The sequence below is a fragment of the Mobula birostris genome, chromosome 5 (assembly GCF_030028105.1).
Source record: "Mobula birostris isolate sMobBir1 chromosome 5, sMobBir1.hap1, whole genome shotgun sequence".
NCBI lineage: Eukaryota > Metazoa > Chordata > Chondrichthyes > Myliobatiformes > Myliobatidae > Mobula > Mobula birostris.
The window spans coordinates 3,346,969-3,365,674 of NC_092374.1; the positions used below are offsets into that span (position 1 = coordinate 3,346,969).

The 18,706-nt window shown below is 50.7% G+C and overlaps 1 protein-coding gene across 1 annotated transcript in view; it reads left to right on the forward strand.

Moving 5' to 3' along the window:
- il7r (interleukin 7 receptor) overlaps window positions 1-18,706 on the forward strand; it is a 47,686-nt gene that overhangs the window by 3,331 nt on the left and 25,649 nt on the right. The window contains exons 2-4 of the mRNA XM_072257498.1: window positions 9,420-9,552; window positions 13,278-13,441; window positions 14,972-15,126. Of these exons, the coding sequence (XP_072113599.1) occupies window positions 9,420-9,552; window positions 13,278-13,441; window positions 14,972-15,126 (452 nt within the window). The remainder of the gene's footprint in view (window positions 1-9,419; window positions 9,553-13,277; window positions 13,442-14,971; window positions 15,127-18,706) is intronic.

Sequence of the window (18,706 nt, forward strand, 5' to 3'; positions counted from 1 at the left end):
AGTTGCCTCACAGGTGGATAGGGTAGTTAAGAAAGCTTATGGGGTGTTAGCTTTTATAAGTCGAGGGATAGAGTTTAAGAGTCGCGATGTAATGATGCAGCTCTATAAAACTCTGGTTAGGCCACACTTGGAGTACTGTGTCCAGTTCTGGTCGTCTCACTATAGGAAGGATGTGGAAGCATTGGAAAGGGTACAGAGGAGATTTACCAGGATGCTGCCTAGTTTAGAGAGTATGGATTATGATCAGAGATTAAGGGAGCTAGAGCTTTACTCTTTGGAGAGAAGGAGGATGAGAGGAGACATGATAGAGGTGTACAAGATAATAAGAGGAATAGATAGAGTGGATAGCCAGCACCTCTTCCCCAGGGCACCACTGCTCAATCCAAGAGGACATGGCTTTAAGGTAAGGGATGGGAAGTTCAAGGGGGATATTAGAGGAAGGTTTTTTATTCAGACAGTGGTTGGTGCGTGGAATGCACTGCCTGAGTCAGTGGTGGAGGCAGGTACACTAGTGAAGTTTAAGAGACTACTGGACAGGTATATGGAGGAATTTTAGGTGGGGCTTATATGGGAGGCAGGTTTTAAGGATCAGCACAACATTGTGGGCCGAAGGGCCTGTACTGTGCTGTACTATTCTATATTCTATGTTCTATAGATAGAGCAGACAGACAGTATCTTTTCTCTGGTCTAAATATTTAATACCAGAGGGCAAGCATTTAAGATGAGAGGAGGGTAATTTCAAAGGAGATGTGAGGAACAAGTTTTTTACAGAGCGAGCGGTGGGTGCCTGGGGTGGTGACAGAGGCAGACGTGACAGGGTGTGTAAGAGATATTTAGGACAGTTACGTGAATGTGCAGGAAGTGGGCAGATATAGGCATTCTGAAAGCAGGATTTGGTTCAGTTGGCCATGTTATTATTGTGGCCCAAAGTTCCTGTTTTCTTTGCTGTACTGGTCTGAGTCCTGGATGTGACTTCAGTAAGGCTTTGCCAAGGTCACTTGTTAAAGGCACTTGGGATCTGAGGTGTGTTTACAACTGGATACAAAACTGGCTGAGAGAAGGGAGGCAGGGAGCAATGGTGGGCCGTTACTCCACTGAGAGGCCTGAAACCAGTGGTTTAATGCAGGGGTCAGTACAGGACCCCTATGCAAGTAACTTGGATAAGAATGCAACCCTGGGATTTCTTTAGTCATGGGGTGGTGAATCTGTGGAATTCATTGTCACAAACAGCTGTGGAGGCCAAGTTATTTGATATATTTAAAGTAGAGGTTGATAGGTTCTATATTAGACCAAAAGTCATACTAGAATGAGGCCATTTGGCCCTTCGAGTCTCCTCTGCCATTCCATCATGGCTGATCTATTATGCCTCTCAACCTCATTCACCAGTCTCTCCCTAGAACCTTTGACGCTCTGGTTAAACAAGAAACTTTCATCTTCCGAAGCACCTTCTCCTTATTAATAGCAGCAACACTCATTTCTGCCCCCTGCAACTCTCAAATTTCTGGCATACTGCTAATGATTCTTGAAAGATCATTATTAATACCTCCACATTCTTCTAGTGTCCCTCACAGTGAAGACTGATACAAAATACTTATTAAGTTTGTCTGCCATCTCTTTGTTCCCCACAACCACCTCTCCAGTGATCCGATATCCACTCACATGTCTTTTACTCTTTATATATCTGAGAAAACTTTTTGTTTCCTCTTTGAATGTTCTCATTTCTTCGACCAAAGTGCATGACCATACACTTCGCAACACTGTATTCCATCTGCCATTTCTTTGCCCACTCTTCTGATCTGTTGAGGTCCTTCTGTAGCCTCTCTACTTCCTCAAAACTATCTTCCCCTCCACCTATCTTCATATCGTCTGCAAACTTTGCAACAAAGCCATCAATTCCATCATCCAAACATAAAAAGAATTGGTTCCTACACCTGTGGAACACCACTAGTCATTGGCAGCCAACCAGAAAAGGCTTCCTTTATTCCCACTCTTTGCCTCCTGCCAATCGGCCACTGCTTTATCCATGTTAGAATCTTTCCTGTAATACCATGGGCTTGTAGCTTGTTAAGCAGCCTCATGTGTGGCACCTTGTCAAAGGCCTTCTGAAAATCCAAATACACAAGATCTACTGATTCTCCTTTGAATATACTGCTTGTTATTTCTTTAAAGAATGCCACCAGATTTGTCAGGCAAGATTTTTCCTTGAAGAAACTATGCTGACTTTGTCCTGTTTTATCATGTGCCTCCAAGTACCCTGAGACCTCATCCTTAATAATCAACCCCAACATCTTCCCAAACACTGAGGTCAGACTAACTGGCCTATAGTTTCCTTTCTTCTGCCTCTCTCCCTTCTGGAAGAGTGGAGTGACGTTCACAATTTTCCAGTCTTCCAGGACCATTCCTGAATCTAGTGATTCTTGAAAGATTATTACTAATGCTTCCACAATCTCTTCAGCTACCTCTTTCAGAACCCTGGGTGTACACCGCCTGGTCCAGGTGACTTATCTACCTTTAGACCTTTCAGTTTCCTGAGAAACTTCTTTCTAGTAATGGTAACATCACAGACTTCATGACTCCTGACACCTGGAACTTCCACCATACTGCTAGTGTCTTGCACAGTGAAGACTGATGCAAAATGCCAGTTCATCTGTCATTTCCTTGTTCCCCATTACAACCTCTCCAGCATCATTTTCCAGTGGTCCAATATCCACTTCCTTTCTTTTACTCTTTATATAGCTGAAGAAACTTTTGTTAACCTCTTTAATATTATTGGCTAGCTTACCTTTGTGTTCCATCTTTACCTTCTTAACGACTTTTTTAGTTGCCTTCTGTTGGTTTTTAAAAGCTTCCCAATCCTCTAACTTCCTATTAAATTTTGTTCGATTTTATGCCCTCTCTTTGGCTTTTATGTTGCCTTTGTTTTCTCTTGTTAACCTCAGTTGTGTCACTTTCCTTCAGAATACTCCTTCCTCTTTGGGATGTATAAATCCTGTGCCTTCCAAAAATCCCATCCATCGCTGCTCTTTCGTCATCCCTGCCAGTGTTCTTTTCCAGTCAATTCTGGCTGTCTCCTCTCTCATGCCTCTGCTCTTTCCCTCTACTCCACAGTAATGCTGATACATCTGACTCTAACCTCTCCTTCTCAAATTTCAGTGTGAGTTCGATCATATTGTGATCACTTGCCCTTGAGGGTTATTTTACCTTAAGGTCTCGAATCAATTCTGGTTCATTGCACAACACCCAATCCGGAATAGCTGATCTCCTTTTGGGCTCAACCATGAGCTGCTCTAAAAAGCCATCTTGTTGGCATTCTAGAAATTCCCCCTCCTGAAAACCAGCACCAACCTGATTTTCCCAATCTACCTGCATATTGAAGTGCCCCTTGACTGTTGTAACGTTGCCCTCTTGGCATGCATTTTCTATCTCCCATTGTAATTTGAGGATCACTTTCTTGCTACTGTTTGGGGTCTGTATACAACTCCCATCAGGGTCTTTCTACCCTAGCAGTTCCTTAGCTCTATCCACAATGATTCAACACCTTCCAACCCGATGTCACCTCTTTCTAATAATTTGATTTCATTTTTTCCCCGACAGAGCCACACCACATCCTCTGCCTTCTGGCATGTTCTTTTATTACAAGGTGTATCCTTGGACTTTAGGTTCCCAGCTATAATCTTCTTTCAGCCATGATTCAGTGATGCCTACAACATTATACATGTCAATCTGTAACTGTGCTACAAGTTCATCTATCTTATTCCATATACTGTGCACATTCAAATATAACACTTCCGGTCCTGTATTCACCCCTTTTAGTTTTATCAACCTTTTATGTTGCAACTCATCCTGTTGACTGCAATGTTGACCAATCAACAGGCTCTCCTCACTACATATTTTATCTCTGTTTGTAAACCAGCTACCTCATCTTCAGGACTATTGTCTGTCTTTCCTCTGATGCTTCTTGCATTGAAATATAGGCAGCTCAGGACACTAGTCACACAATACTCAACCTTTTGATTCCTAACTTTGTCTGAGGTCTTACCAACATCTACCCCCGCAACCTCTCCACTAACTCTCTGGCACTTTGGTTCCCATCCCACTGCAAATCTTGTTTAAGCCCCACAGTGCAGCATTAATAAACCTTACCACTGGGACCTCCCAAGTTTTGTGTCGTCAGCAAACCATGTTGTTATGCCACTTCTCCTCAGATGCAAATAATTAATGTACTGTATATATCAAAAACGAAACCCACAAAATCTTCCTTTAACCGACTTATAGGAAAGATGTCCTCTATTGAGTACAGAGAAGATTTAGTCATGGTCATAGTCATAGTCATTGTCATACTTGATCCTGAGGGAAATTGATTTACTAGAAATGTTACCTGGGTTTCATAGAACATAGAACATAGAATAGTACAGCACAGTACAGGCCCTTCGGCCCACAATGTTGTGCCGACCCTCAAACCCTGCCTCCCATATAAGCCCCCACCTTAAATTCCTCCATATACCTGTCTAGTAGTCTCTTAAATTTCACCAGTGTATCTGCCTCCACCACTGACTCAGGCAGTGCATTCCACGCACCAACCACTCTCTGAGTAAAAAACCTTCCTCTAATATCCCCCTTGAACTTCCCACCCCTTACCTTAAAGCCATGTCCTCTTGTATTGAGCAGTGGTGCCCTGGGGAAGAGGCACTGGCTATCCACTCTATCTATTCCTCTTATTATCTTGTACACCTCTATCATGTCTCCTCTCATCCTCCTTCTCTCCAAAGAGTAAAGCCCTAGCTCCCTTAATCTCTGATCCTAATGCATACTCTCTAAACCAGGCAGCATCCTGGTAAATCTCCTCTGTAAACCTAAGTTCATCGCCTAAGTTACAGAGAAAGGTTGAACAAGTTGGTTCTTTATTCTTTGGAACATAGAAGGTTGAGGGGGGACTTGATAGAGGTGTTTAAAATTATGAGGGGGATAGATAGAGTTGACGTGGATAGGCCTTTTCCATTGAGAGTGGGGCAGATTCAAACAAGAGGACATGAGTTGAGAGTTAAAGGGTAAAAGTTTAGGGGTAACATGAGGGGAACTTCTTTACTCAGAGAGTGGTAGCTGTGTGGAAGGAGCTTCCAGCAGAAGTGGTTGAGGCAGGTTCGATGTTGTCATTTAAAGTTAAATTGGATAGATATATGGACAGGAAAGGAATGGAGGGTTATCAGCCGAGTGCAGGTCGGTGGGACCAGGTGAGAGTAAGTGTTCGGCACGGACTAGAATGGCCGAGATGGCCTGTTTCTATGTTGTAATTGTTATATGGTTATATGGTTATATCCAGTTCAGGTACAAGCTGACCCTTCTGTACAGGTCTCATCTTCCCGAGAAGAGAGCCCAGTGATCCATAAACCTCTATGGTCTATAAACCCTATGCCACTTGGCTCAGTACAATTTTCCGATACCTGACACACATTTCTTTCTTTCCCTGATTAAACCTTTAATATTCATCTTTGGTTGAGGTTCTGTAATCTCTGTCTCTGATCCTCATAAGGATGTGCTGGCTCTCAACTCTTATTGCCTCACCTGTAAACATCTCCCACTTATTGGACAGTGTTTCCCCTCTAATTGCTGTTTCCAGCCCTCCTCTCCCAAGTCCTGACCTGTCCTGTCAAAATGCATTATCGGCCATTTTATTGCTCTATGTCCTCCCACAACTACTTTCAAAGGAGGAGAACAATCGAGCTCACAAACCTGACCTGGCTCAGCGCTGTTGTATGCGACCTGTGTCGAGCTATTCCTGAACCTTCTTCAAGGAAGGCCGACGGGTCTGGTTCTGCGCGAACCGAACATTAAGGTCGTCCTCTCGGCCTACTTCAACGATGTACTGCTTGTGGTGACAGATCCCAGTGACCTGCAGAGGATACGTGAGTGCCAAGAAGTTTTCTCCACTAGGATCAACTGGGCAAAATATTCCGAACTCTTAGCGGGTCAGTGGCAGGTGGACTCCCTGCCAGAGGAGATGAGAGCTTTTGAGTGGAGCACCAGATGTCCCCTCCTGCCCCTTTGTCACAAGAATACAGAGGAAGTTAGTGGACTTCTTCTGGGGAAACAGGAAACACTGGGTCTCCGCAGCGGTCTTGAGTCTCCCAGTAGGAGAGGGCGGACAGTCGCTGGTGAGTGTACGCACACGACGCAGCTCTCTGCCTCAGGACTCTGCAGAGATTCCTGTATGCCGAGCACCCTCCCAGGTGGCACGTGTTGGCGACTTTCTTCCTCCGGAGGGGCTGCTGTCTTCACGACGATATGCAGCTAACACCGGTGGCCGTCAGCCATGCTGCTTTGCAGAGGCTGCCCGGCTTCTAGCAGGACCTACTGAGAGTCTGGAACATGGTTGTCTCAGGCCGGGAATCCCCTCTTCTGGCAGAGGGCGGGGTCCTGGCCGACGCTTGCCCTGCCTCAACGGATGTCAGTACGGCTCAGGTGTGTGGATCGACTCAGGCTGAGCTGCTCGTTGGGCCCAGGCCCCGCAGCCTTACCCGGGAGCCGAATCCACACAACTTGAGCCGTCTTTCATCGACACCCACAATCCCATTCAGGGATGCAAGTAGGAGGTATCTGTATGGGCTGCTGTTCCACACCCTCCGCTTCCTTGCCCTTGTCCACCGTCCCGACAAGCCATGGCGGTCGGTCTTTCCACCTGGAGGTGAGGGAGGTCCCCAATGGAAGTCCCTTTACGAGAGGGTTCTTCCCATGCACCTTGGGGATCCGGGGTGGAGGCTGCTGCATAGAGCGGTGCCTTGTAATAAATTCTTTAGTCTGTACACGGATCTCCCAGCCGCGTGTCACTTCTGCGGGCTGGAGGAGGCCGTGTATCACATGTACACGGAGTGTGCGAGGCTGCAGCCCCTTTTTGCGTATTTGCGTGGGCTGTTTCTCACCTGCTGGTTGCATTTCAGCCCCACCCTATTTATATTCGGTCAGTTAGTAAGGAGGGGGGCACAGAGGGATGAGGATGTCTTTGTCAACTTGCTCCTGGGGCTGGCGAAAACTGCCATGCATGGCTCCTGGAAGCGGGTGGCGGGAGGATCTCCCCGGGCGGACTGCCTGGCAGTGTTTAGGGAGTATGTTCGTGCTCGGGTGAATATTGGAAAGGAACACGCGCGGTCCACGGCGACCTTAGAGGCGTTCCGGGACCGTTGGGCTCCGCGGGGGGTTATTGCTATCATTGACAGACGTGGAAACGTTTTAGTTTAATGTGTATTGTCTATTTGTAGTGTAGTAATTGTGTTAGTCACTGGTTTGTATATATTGTAGAAATGAATTTGTAATAAAGATATTTTGTATAAAAAAGCAACATACAGCCAGGAAGCAGGCCTTTCAGTCTAACTGTTCCGGGCTGAACGAGGTACGCCACCCTTCTGTCCCACCCGGCCCCAAAATCTGAACCTTCCCAATGCATCTACCTGTCCAGCTGTACTTTAAGATTTGTTATTGCTGCTTTTATTGCAACGCCAGTGCCCTGGGTTCAATTCCCGCTGTTGTCTGTGCGAAGTTTGTGTGTTCTCCCCATAACCATGTGGCTTTCCTCTGGGAGCCATGGTCTCCTCCCACATTCTCAATAAGTGCAGGTTAGGGTTAGTGAGTTGTGTGCGTTGATTGTTAGTAAATATGCTATGTTGGTGCCAGATCTGATTTGATGCAAATGATGCACTTCACTCCGCGTGTTATTTTTATTTAGAGGTATGGTGTTGACCAGGCTCTTCCAGCCCAACGAGCTGCACCACCTAGCAACCTAACTATCTAACCCAGCCTAATCACAGGGCAACTTAGAGTGACCAATTAAACTAGTACCTGTCCACCCAGCAACCTAACTATCTAATCCGGCCTAATCACAGGACAACTTACAGTGACCAATTAACCTAGTACTTGTCCACCCAGCAACGTAACTATCTAACCCGGCCTAATCACGGGACAACCTACAGTGACCAATTAACCTAGTACCCGTCCACCCAGCAACCTATCTAACCCGGCCTAATCACAGGGCAATTTACAGTAACTATTAACCTAGTACCTGTCCACCCAGCAACCTAACTATCTAACCCCAGCCTAATCACAGGGCAACTTACAGTGACCAATTAACCTAGTAAACTGGTTGTCTTTGGACTGTGGGGGAAACCAGAGCACCTGGAGGAAGCCTTTGCAGTCACACAGAGAACATACAGACATCACTGGAATTGAACTTTGGACTCTGACGCCCTGAGCTGCAGTCGTGTTGCACGAACCACTCACTACCATAGCACATGACGTTTCGATGTACATGTGACAAAACAAGCCAGTCTTTCATCTTTTCCAATCCGTCCGACCGTCTTTGAAAAGTTATTTCTGTACCTTCCTCAAACACTTTCTCTGGCAGCTCATTCTACAAAAATACCACCCTTCGCATGGAAAACAGTTGCCACTCATTCCTTCCTCTCACGTTAAACCTGTGTATTCCAGTTCTTGATTCCCCAGCCCTGTGAAAAATACTGAGTACATTCATCCTATCTGACCATAAGCACCTCTATAAGATCTCCTGTCAGTCTCCTGTGGTCCTAACCTGTCCAACCTCTCTGTAAAACCCCGTCCCTCAAGTCCTGGTGAATTCCTTGTAAAACTTTAATGCACTCCTTCCAGTTTAATAACATCTTCCCTTTCGCAGAATGTCAAAAACTGTACAACTGCATAGTAACCTCCCAACTTGCATACTCAGCGCCCTGACTGATGAAGGCAAGTGTGATAGATAGTTTTTTCACTATCCTGTCTACCTGTAATTCTACTTTCAGGAAATACTCGTATAAATACTTGTACTCCAAGGTCCCTCTGTTCTGGGAGTTCTGTCTACTGTCAAAAATCGTACTTATATTTGACTTTCCAAAGTGCAGTATCTTGTCCTTCTCCATTTGCCATCCCTTAGCCTAGTTATTCAGCTGATGAAGATCCCTCAGTATGCCAACAACCTTCCGAAGCTCAGTGCAATCATGCCATTTGCCTGCTCCTCCACCCCTGTAACCCTGCCCTTTTGTCCTCTCTCACTGCTACACCCTACACCCGGACCCAGGCCACAGGAGGCGACTGTCACCTCATCCCACCCATCGCCAGTCGGGACCCTTCCACCGCCACACCTCCCTGTACACTCACACCCCGTTCCCTTTCTCCCCTCCTCCCTCCCCCAACATTTCCCCCTTCTCACGTTCCTCAGTGAGGGAGGGGGTTTGTGTATCTGTGGGAGTTATACACAACTTCACTAGCAGCTGAGGGAATTGGGTGTCACGGTCAGTGTCCAGGGCAGCAGATTCAGTGGTTGGGAGCAGGGGCCAGGAGTCAGAGGTCGGGGATGAGTTCAGGTTTCGGGGTGGGGTCAGGGATCAAGGGTCGGGCTCTGACCCTGCTCTGTGTTGCAGACACGGACGACGAGCCTGACCCTCCACAGTTGCTCTGCTTCGTCACTTTCCAGGAGCGGGGACAGACTGAATGGATGAACTGCCGACTATCTGAGCCTCCCGACCCGGGGGAGAATCTCACCCTCATCGTCAGGTGCTGCACATCATCTCCCCACCCTGATAACCCCTCAAATCCTCCACTCCCCCACCCAATCCCAATACCCTCTGAAATCCTCCCCCTCCCACCCCGATACCCTCTCAAACCCTCCCTCTCCCACCCCGATACCCTGTCAAACCCTCCCCCACCCAACTCCGATACCCTCTCAAACCCTCCCTCTCCCAACCCGATATCCTCTCAAACCCTCCCTCTCCCACCCCGATACCCTCTCAAACCCTCCCTCTCCCAACTCCGATACCCTCTCAAACCCTCCCTCTCCCAACCCCGATACCCTCTCAAACCCTCCCACTCCCACCCCAATACCCTCTCAAACCCTCCCTCACCCACCCCGATACCCTCTCAAACCCTCCCTCTCCCAACTCCGATACCCTCTCAAACCCTCCCACTCCCACCCCGATACCCTCTCAAACCTTCCCACTCCCACCCCGATACCCTCTCAAACCCTCCCTCTCCCAACTCCGATACCCTCTCAAACCCTCCCACTCCCACCCCGATACCCTCTCAAACCTTCCCACTCCCACCCCGATACCCTCTCAAACCCTCCCACTCCCACCCCAATACCCTCTCAAACCCTCCCTCACCCACCCCGATACCCTCTCAAACCCTCCCTCTCCCAACTCCGATACCCTCTCAAACCCTCCCACTCCCACCCCGATACCCTCTCAAACCTTCCCACTCCCACCCCGATACCCTCTCAAACCCTCCCTCTCCCAACTCCGATACCCTCTCAAACCCTCCCACTCCCACCCCGATACCCTCTCAAACCTTCCCACTCCCACCCCGATACCCTCTCAAACCCTCCCACTCCCACCCCAATACCCTCTCAAACCCTCCCTCACCCACCCCTGATACCCTCTCAAACCCTGCCTCTCCCAACCCTGATATCCTCTGAAATCCTCCCCTCCCCTCTCCCTCAACCCTGATAGCCTCTGAAGCCCTTCCCATCCCTGAAACCTCTCTAACCCTCCCCTTCCCCTCCAGTTCCCTCCTCCTGTAGACCTCTTGGTCTCGCGGACATTGAGTGAGCGGTTGCTGTTGTGACACCACTCAGACAAGTTTTCAATCTCCCCCCGAATGCTGATTCAGCGCCACCTTTGATAGGGTCCACAGCAGTGGTGTCATCAGCAAACTTGTATCTGGTGTTGGAGCTGTGCTTAGCCACACAGTCACAGTAAAGTCAGTAGAGCAGGGGCTAAACACACAGCCCTGTGGTGCTCCTGTGCTGAGGGAGATGTTGTTGTCAATCCAAACTGACTGGGATCTACAAGTGAGGAAATCGAGGATCCATTTGCACAAGGAGGCTTTGAGGCCAGGGTCTCGAAGCTTATTGATAAAGAGCATCCTGCTATATGCATCTTTGCTGTCCAGATCTTCCAGGGTTCTGTGAAGAGCCAATAAGATGTCATCTTCCATGGACCTGGACCTGTGTTCTGGTAGGCAAATTGAACAGATCCAAGTCACTTCTCAGGCAGGAATTGGTGGGTTTCACCAGCAACTCTTCATCACTGTGGATGTAGGTGCTACTGGACGACAGTCATTGAGGCAGCTTAGCACGTTCTTCTCAGGCACAGGTATAATCGACGCCTGCTTGAAGCAGGTGGGTGCCTCAGCCTGCCAAAGTGAGAGGTTAGAGGACTCAGTGAACACTCCAGCACAGGTCTTTAGGGCTAAGCCAGGCACCCTGTCTGGGCCGGATGCTTTCCGTGGGTTCACCCTCCTGAACGCTGCTCGCTCGCACGTCAGCCTCAGAGACTGAAGTCACAGGATCATCAGGGGATGTGGGAGATTGTGATGGTTCCTCCATGTTTTAGCAGTAATAACAAGCATACAGACATTGAGCTCATGTGGAAGCAAAGCCCTGTTGTCCCATACTGTGTGTGGCTTGCTTTCACCTTGTAGGAGGTGGTAGCAGGGAAGCCACTACAACAACTGTCAAGCATTCCCCAGTGATTCAAGTTTGGTCTGTAATTGGCATTTCACGCGTGAGATGGCTTTCTGGAGATCATACCTGGACCTCTTGTATCTTACATGGTCACCAGACCTGAATGCCTGGCCCTCAGCAGATTGCTGATCTCATGGTTCATCCAAGACTTCTGGTTGGGGAAGACGCTGGAGGATTTTGTGGAGGCACACTCATCTATAACAGTTTTAATAAAATCTGTGATAACCATGGTGAATTCATTCAGATCCTCTGATGAGGCCTTGAACACGTCCCAGTCCACCGACTCGGAGCAGCCCCGTAGCTGCCTCCCAAGACCGCCTCTTTGTTGTGCTCATCTCTGCAGCTCTGCTCTTTTGCCTCTGCCCGTATGCAGATAAGAGAAGGACGGCCAAGTGAGCAGATTTGCCAGAACGCAGTCTGGGCATGAAAATTAGGCATTCCTAATTACAGGTATAGCATGGCAGTGATCTAGTGTGTTGGGACCCCGGTGCTGCTGGTTACATGCTATTGATAATTCGGCAGAGATCTCTTCAAGCAAGCCTGACTGAAGTCCCTGACTATGACTTGAAATGCAATAGCATGGACCATTTCTTGTTTGGTGATGACAGCATTGAATATCTTGATCATCGTCAGCTTTTGGCGATGTGTAAACTTCAGATGACAGGGTCAGGGGTAATGACCCTCTAGTCCTGACGAAGGGTCTCGGCCTGAAACGTCGACTGCACCTCTTCCTAGAGATGCTGCCTGGCCTGCTGCGTTCACCAGCAACTTTGATGTGTGTTGCTTGAATTTCCAGCATCTGCAGAATTCCTGTTGTTCAGGGGTCAGGGGTGACAGGTTCGGGTAATGGGATTGTGGTTAATGGGGTAATGGGGTGACAGGTTCGGGTAATGGGATTGTGGTTAATGGGGTCAGGGGTGACGGGTTCGGGTCATGGGATTGTGGTTAATGGGGTCAGGGGTGACAGGTTTGGGTAATGGGATTGTGGTTAATGGGGTCAGGGGTGATGGTGATATCAGGATGACAGGGTTGATGGTGATAGGGTCGGGGTGATAGGTTCAGGGGTGACGGTGATGTCAGGATGACAGAGTTGGTGGTGATGGGTTCAGGGGTGACAGAGTCGGGGTGACGGTGATGTCAGGATGACAGAGTTGATGGTGATGGGTCCAGGGGTGACAGGGCCAGGAGTGATGGTGATGTCAGGATGACAGGGTTGGAGGTGATGGTGTCTGGGGTGATGGGTTTAGGGGTGACAGTGATGTCAGGATGACAGGGTTGGAGGTGATGGTGTCTGGGGTGATGGGTTTAAGGGTGACAGTGATGTCAGGATGACAGGGTTGGGGTGATGGGTTTAGGGGTGACAGTGATGTCAGGATGACAGGGTTGGAGGTGATGGTGTCTGGGGTGATGGGTTTAAGGGTGACAGTGATGTCAGGATGACAGGGTTGGGGCGATGGGTTTAAGGGTGACAGTGATGTCAGGATGATAGGATTGGAGGTGATGGTGTCAGGGTTATGGGCTTAAGGGTGACAGTGATTTCAGAATGACTGGGTCGGGGGTGACAGTGAAGTCAGGATGACTGGGTCGGGGGTGATGGGTTCGGGGGTGATGGGTTCAGGGGTGACAGTGATGTCAGGATGACAGGGTTGGGGGTGATGGGTTCAGGGGTGACAGGGTCAGGGGTGACAGTGATGTCAGGGTGATTGGGGGGGTCGGGGTCTGTGTCCAGGCTGAGGCTGACCGTGTCTCTCTCTCACAGTGAGAAGAACATAACGGAGAGATGCCTGATCCTGGGCCCGGCTCTCAGCTGCAGAGTCCCCATCAAACGCTTCTCCCTGATCGACACCTGCTGCATCCATGCTCTCCGGCCCGGCTCCCACTCCCATGGACCCTGTCACCTCAAACAGAGGATCACACACATGGGTGAGTCTGGGGTAAAGTGGGGATGTGGTGAGGGAGGGAGCACACCACTGGGACAGGACCCAAGCGGACCAATCTCCCCTAACCAAACTCTAACCCCAATCTGATCCCACAACCCTTAACGTTGACCCTGTCACAATAAAGAAATCTATTCACTCCCAATGAACCCCTGATCTCAAACACTGCCCAAAACCCACTCCCTGATGCCTTAGTCCAGACCCTCATCACCCCAACACTGCTCAACCCCTCCGTCCTCTCCCTCTCCCCACTCCTCCACTCCCCCGTTTCTCTCCTCTCAGCACCTTCTCTCCCTCCCTATTACCCTCCTCCTCCCTCTCACTGCCTCCCCCTAAACCCCATTCATCCCTCACCCTCACTTGGACGTCCCACCCCTCCTTCCATTCCTCTGGTCTCAGCCTACATTCCCCCTGATGGCTTGAGAGCATCCTATCCTGGAGAGGTCACGCTGACTTCTGTGTTGTCATTCACCGGGGCGAGTGGGAGGTGCGGTGGACACACAGTGTGTGGCACCTCTGTCACACTCTCCTTGTCCTGGGGCAGCCGTACCACTCCTCCTTGTCCACCTCCACTCAGTGCCCTCCCCTCCCACTACCCCAGTCCCCTCCCCTCCCACTGCCCCAGTCCCCTCCCCTCCCACTGCCCCAGTCCCTTCACCTCCACTACCCCAGTCCCCTCCTCTCCCACTACCCCAGTCCCCTCCTCTCCCACTACCCCAGTCCCCTCACCTCCCACTGTCCCAGTCCCCTCACCTCCAGTACCCCAGTCCCCTCCTCTCCCACTACCCCAGTCCCCTCACCTCCACTACCCCAGTCCCCTCCTCTCCCACTACCCCAGTCCCCTCACCTCCCACTGTCCCAGTCCCCTCACCTCCACTACCCCAGTCCCCTCCTCTCCCACTACCCCAGTCCCCTCACCTCCACTACCTCAGTCGCCTCACCTCTCACTACCCCAGTCCCCTCACCTCCACTACCCCAGTCCCCTCCCCTCCCACTATCCAGTCCCCTCCCCTCCACTACCCCAGTCCCTCCCCTCCCACTATCCCAGTCCCCTCCCCTCCACTACCCCAGTCTCCTCCCCTCCCACTATCCCAGTCCCCTCCCCTCCACTACCCCAGTCCCCTCACCTCCACTACTCCAGTCCCCTCCACTAGCCCTGTCCCCTCCCACTACCCCAGTCCCTTCCACTCCCACTATCCCAGTCCCCTCACCTCCACTACCCCAGTCCCCTCACCTCCACTACCCCAGTCCCCACCACTAGCCCTGTCCCCTCCCACTACCCCAGTCCCTTCCACTCCCACTATCCCAGTCCCCTCACCTCCACTACCCAGTCCCCTCACCTCCCACTGCCCCAGTCCCCTCACCTCCACTACCCCAGTCCCCTCACCTCCACTATTTCAGTCCCCTTCCCTCCACTACCCCAGTCCCTTCCCCTCCCACTGCTCTGTCACCGCTCTGAATTCTCCCCTCACTGATCCTTTGCCCATGCTGGACTGAGGAGAGCTTTCTTTTACAGTGAAGCCGGACGCTCCCTTTAACCTGAGCGTCACTGCCCTGAGGGAAGCTGAGGAGATGGAGGTCAGGTGGGATGTTCCGAGGGTTCGCTTTACTCAGCTCTTCAACAGTCTCTTACACCAGCTGGTGTACTGGAGCACAGAGTTGGATCGGCAGGTACATGTACTGGCACCTTACCCATCCCTCATCCCAGGCTCACTCCCTCCCTACCCATCCCTCAACCCAGGCTCACTCCATCCCTACCCATCCCTCAACCCAGGACCACTCCTTCCCTGTTTATCCCTCATCCCAGGCTCACTCCCTCCCTACCCATCCATCATCCCAGCCTCACTCCATCCCTACCCATCCCTCAACCCAGGCTCACCTCCTCCCCACCCATCCCTCAACTCAGGGCCACTCCTTCCCTGTTTATCCCTCATCCCAGGCTCACTCCCTCCCTACCCATCCCTCATCCCAGGCTCACTCCATCTCTACCCATCCCTCATCCAAAGGCCACTCCCTCCCTGTCCATGCCTCAACCCAGGGCCACTCCCTCCCTGTCCATCCCTCAACCCAGGGCCGCTCCCTCCCTACCCATCCCTCAACCCAGGCTCACTCCATCCCTACCCATCCCTCATCCCAGGGCCACCCCTCCCTACAGGATGCGTAGGGGTGTAGGGTGTGTAGGGGTGTTGGGGTGTGCAGGGGTGTTTAGGGTGCGTAGAGATGTGTAGGCATATATAGGGCAGTTGGTGTAGGGGTGTGTAGAACTCTGTAGGGATGTATAGAAGTGTGTAGGGGTGTGTAGGGCAGTGCATGCAGGGGTGTGTTGGGGTGTGTAGGACAGGGTGTGGCAATGCGGGGAGAGGGTGTTGGAGATTCACTGGGTTGTCTCCCAAGGGTGAGATGTGTCAATGCAGGGAGAGGGTGTTGGAGATTCACTGGGCTGTCTGCTGAGGACGAGGGTGAGGTGACGGCCACTGCCAGAATCCAGGGCTGCGGCTTCAATAGGAGGGGCAGAGTCTGAAGGAGAAAGTGTAGATCACTGTTTCAGAATCAGATTATCATCACCGACACATGTTGGGAAATTTGTTGCTTTGTTTCAGCAGTCCGGTGCAAGGCAGTAACTACCATTATTACAACAAGAATACATTAAAAATAAGTAGCACAAAAAGGGAGTAAATTAGAGGCAGTGTGTCATGGGTTCATGGACCATTCAGAAAACTGATGGCAGAGGAGAAGCTGTCCGTCAGCTATTGAGTGTGGCTCTTCAGCTTCCTATACTGGTAGTGAAGAGGTGAGGACATTTCTTGGGTGCTGAGGATCCTGCTGTAAGTTTTCCCTCAGTCTATGTCGGTGTAGAGTTAGAGGCAGGAGCGTGATCGGATGTACGGGCAAGGTGGCAATGATGGGTGAGTGGAAAGAGCAGTGGGTGGGCAGTTTTCAGACACCCAGGCCAAAAGCACGTGAGAGTTTCCCATTTGCGTAGAGGTGTGTCAGTGTGTGTAGGGTTCGTAGGGCAGTTTGTGTAGTGGTGTGCATGGGTTTGTAGGGTTGTGTAGGCATTTGTAGTGGTGTGTAGGGATGTGTAGGGGTGTGTAGGGTTGTGTAGTGGTGTGTAGGGGTTTGTAAGGCAGTTTGTGTAGGGGTGTGTAGGGATGTGTAGGGGTGTGTAGTGGTGTGTAGGGATGTGTAGGGGTTTGTAGGGTTGTGTAGTGGTGTGTAGGGGTTTGTAAGGCAGTTTGTGTAGGGATGTGTAGGGATGTGTAGGGGTGTGTAGGGGTGTGTAGGGGTTTGTAAGGCAGTTTGTGTAGTGGTGTGTAGGGATGTGTAGGGGTGTGTAGGGTTGTGTAGTGGTGTGTAGGGGTTTGTAAGGCAGTTTGTGTAGGGGTGTGTAGGGGTGTGTAGGGATGTGTAGGGGTGTGTAGGGTTGTGTAGTGGTGTGTAGGGGTTTGTAAGGCAGTTTGTGTAGGGGTGTGTAGGGATGTGTAGGGGTGTGTAGGGATGTGTAGGGGTGTGTAGGGGTTTGTAAGGCAGTTTGTGTAGTGGTGTGTAGGGATGTGTAGGGGTGTGTAGGGTTGTGTAGTGGTGTGTAGGGGTTTGTAAGGCAGTTTGTGTAGGGGTGTGTAGGGATGTGTAGGGGTGTGTAGGGTTGTGTAGGGGTGTGTAGGGATGTGTAGGGGTGTGTAGGGGTTTGTAAGGCAGTTTGTGTAGGGGTGTGTAGGGATGTGTAGGGGTGTGTAGGGGTGTGTAGGGATGTGTAGGGGTGTGTAGGGTTGTGTAGTGGTGTGTAGGGGTTTGTAAGGCAGTTTGTGTAGGGATGTGTAGGGGTGTGTAGGGGTTTGTAAGGCAGTTTGTGTAGGGGTGTGTAGGGATGTGTAGGGGTGTGTAGGGATGTGTAGGGGTGTGTAGGGGTTTGTAAGGCAGTTTGTGTAGGGGTGTGTAGGGATGTGTAGGGGTGTGTAGGGATGTGTAGGGGTGTGTAGGGGTTTGTAAGGCAGTTTGTGTAGTGGTGTGTAGGGTTGTGTAGGGGTGTGTAGGGATGTGTAGGGGTGTGTAGGGTTGTGTAGTGGTGTGTAGGGGTTTGTAAGGCAGTTTGTGTAGGGGTGTGTAGGGATGTGTAGGGGTGTGTAGGGTTGTGTAGGGGTGTGTAGGGATGTGTAGGGGTGTGTAGGGTTGTGTAGTGGTGTGTAGGGGTTTGTAAGGCAGTTTGTGTAGGGGTGTGTAGGGATGTGTAGGGGTGTGTAGGGTTGTGTAGGGGTGTGTAGGGATGTGTAGGGGTGTGTAGGGTTGTGTAGTGGTGTGTAGGGATGTGTAGGGGTGTGTAGGGGTGTGTAGTGGTGTGTAGGGGTTTGTAAGGCAGTTTGTGTAGGGGTGTGTAGGGTTGTGTAGGGTTGTGTAGGGGTGTGTAGGGTTGTGTAGTGGTGTGTAGGGATGTGTAGGGGTGTGTAGGGATGTGTAGGGGTGTGTAGGGATGTGTAGTGGTGTGTAGGGATGTGTAGGGGTGTGTAGGGATGTGTAGGGGTGTGTAGGGGTTTGTAAGGCAGTTTGTGTAGGGGTGTGTAGGGATGTGTAGGGGTGTGTAGGGGTGTGTAAGGCAGTTTGTGTAGGGGTGTGTAGGGATGTGTAGGGGTGTGTAGGGTTGTGTAGGGGTGTGTAGGGGTTTGTAAGGCAGTTTGTGTAGGGGTGTGTAGGGATGTGTAGTGGTGTGTAGGGATGTGTAGGGGTGTGTAGGGGTTTGTAAGGCAGTTTGTGTAGGGGTGTGTAGGGATGTGTAGGGGTGTGTAGGGTTGTGTAGGGGTGTGTAGGGGTTTGTAAGGCAGTTTGTGTAGGGGTGTGTAGGGATGTGTAGGGGTGTGTAGGGTTGTGTAGTGGTGTGTAGGGGTTTGTAAGGCAGTTTGTGTAGGGGTGTGTAGGGATGTGTAGGGGTGTGTAGGGTTGTGTAGTGGTGTGTAGGGGTTTGTAAGGCAGTTTGTGTAGGGGTGTGTAGGGATGTGTAGTGGTGTGTAGGGTTGTGTAGTGGTGTGTAGGGATGTGTAGGGGTGTGTAGGGTTGTGTAGGGATGTGTAGGGTTGTGTAGTGGTGTGTAGGGTTGTGTAGGGGTGTGTAGGGATGTGTAGGGGTGTGTAGGGTTGTGTAGGGGTGTGTAGGGTTGTGTAGTGGTGTGTAGGGATGTGTAGGGGTGTGTAGGGATGTGTAGGGGTGTGTAGGGATGTGTAGGGGTGTGTAGGGTTGTGTAGTGGTGTGTAGGGGTTTG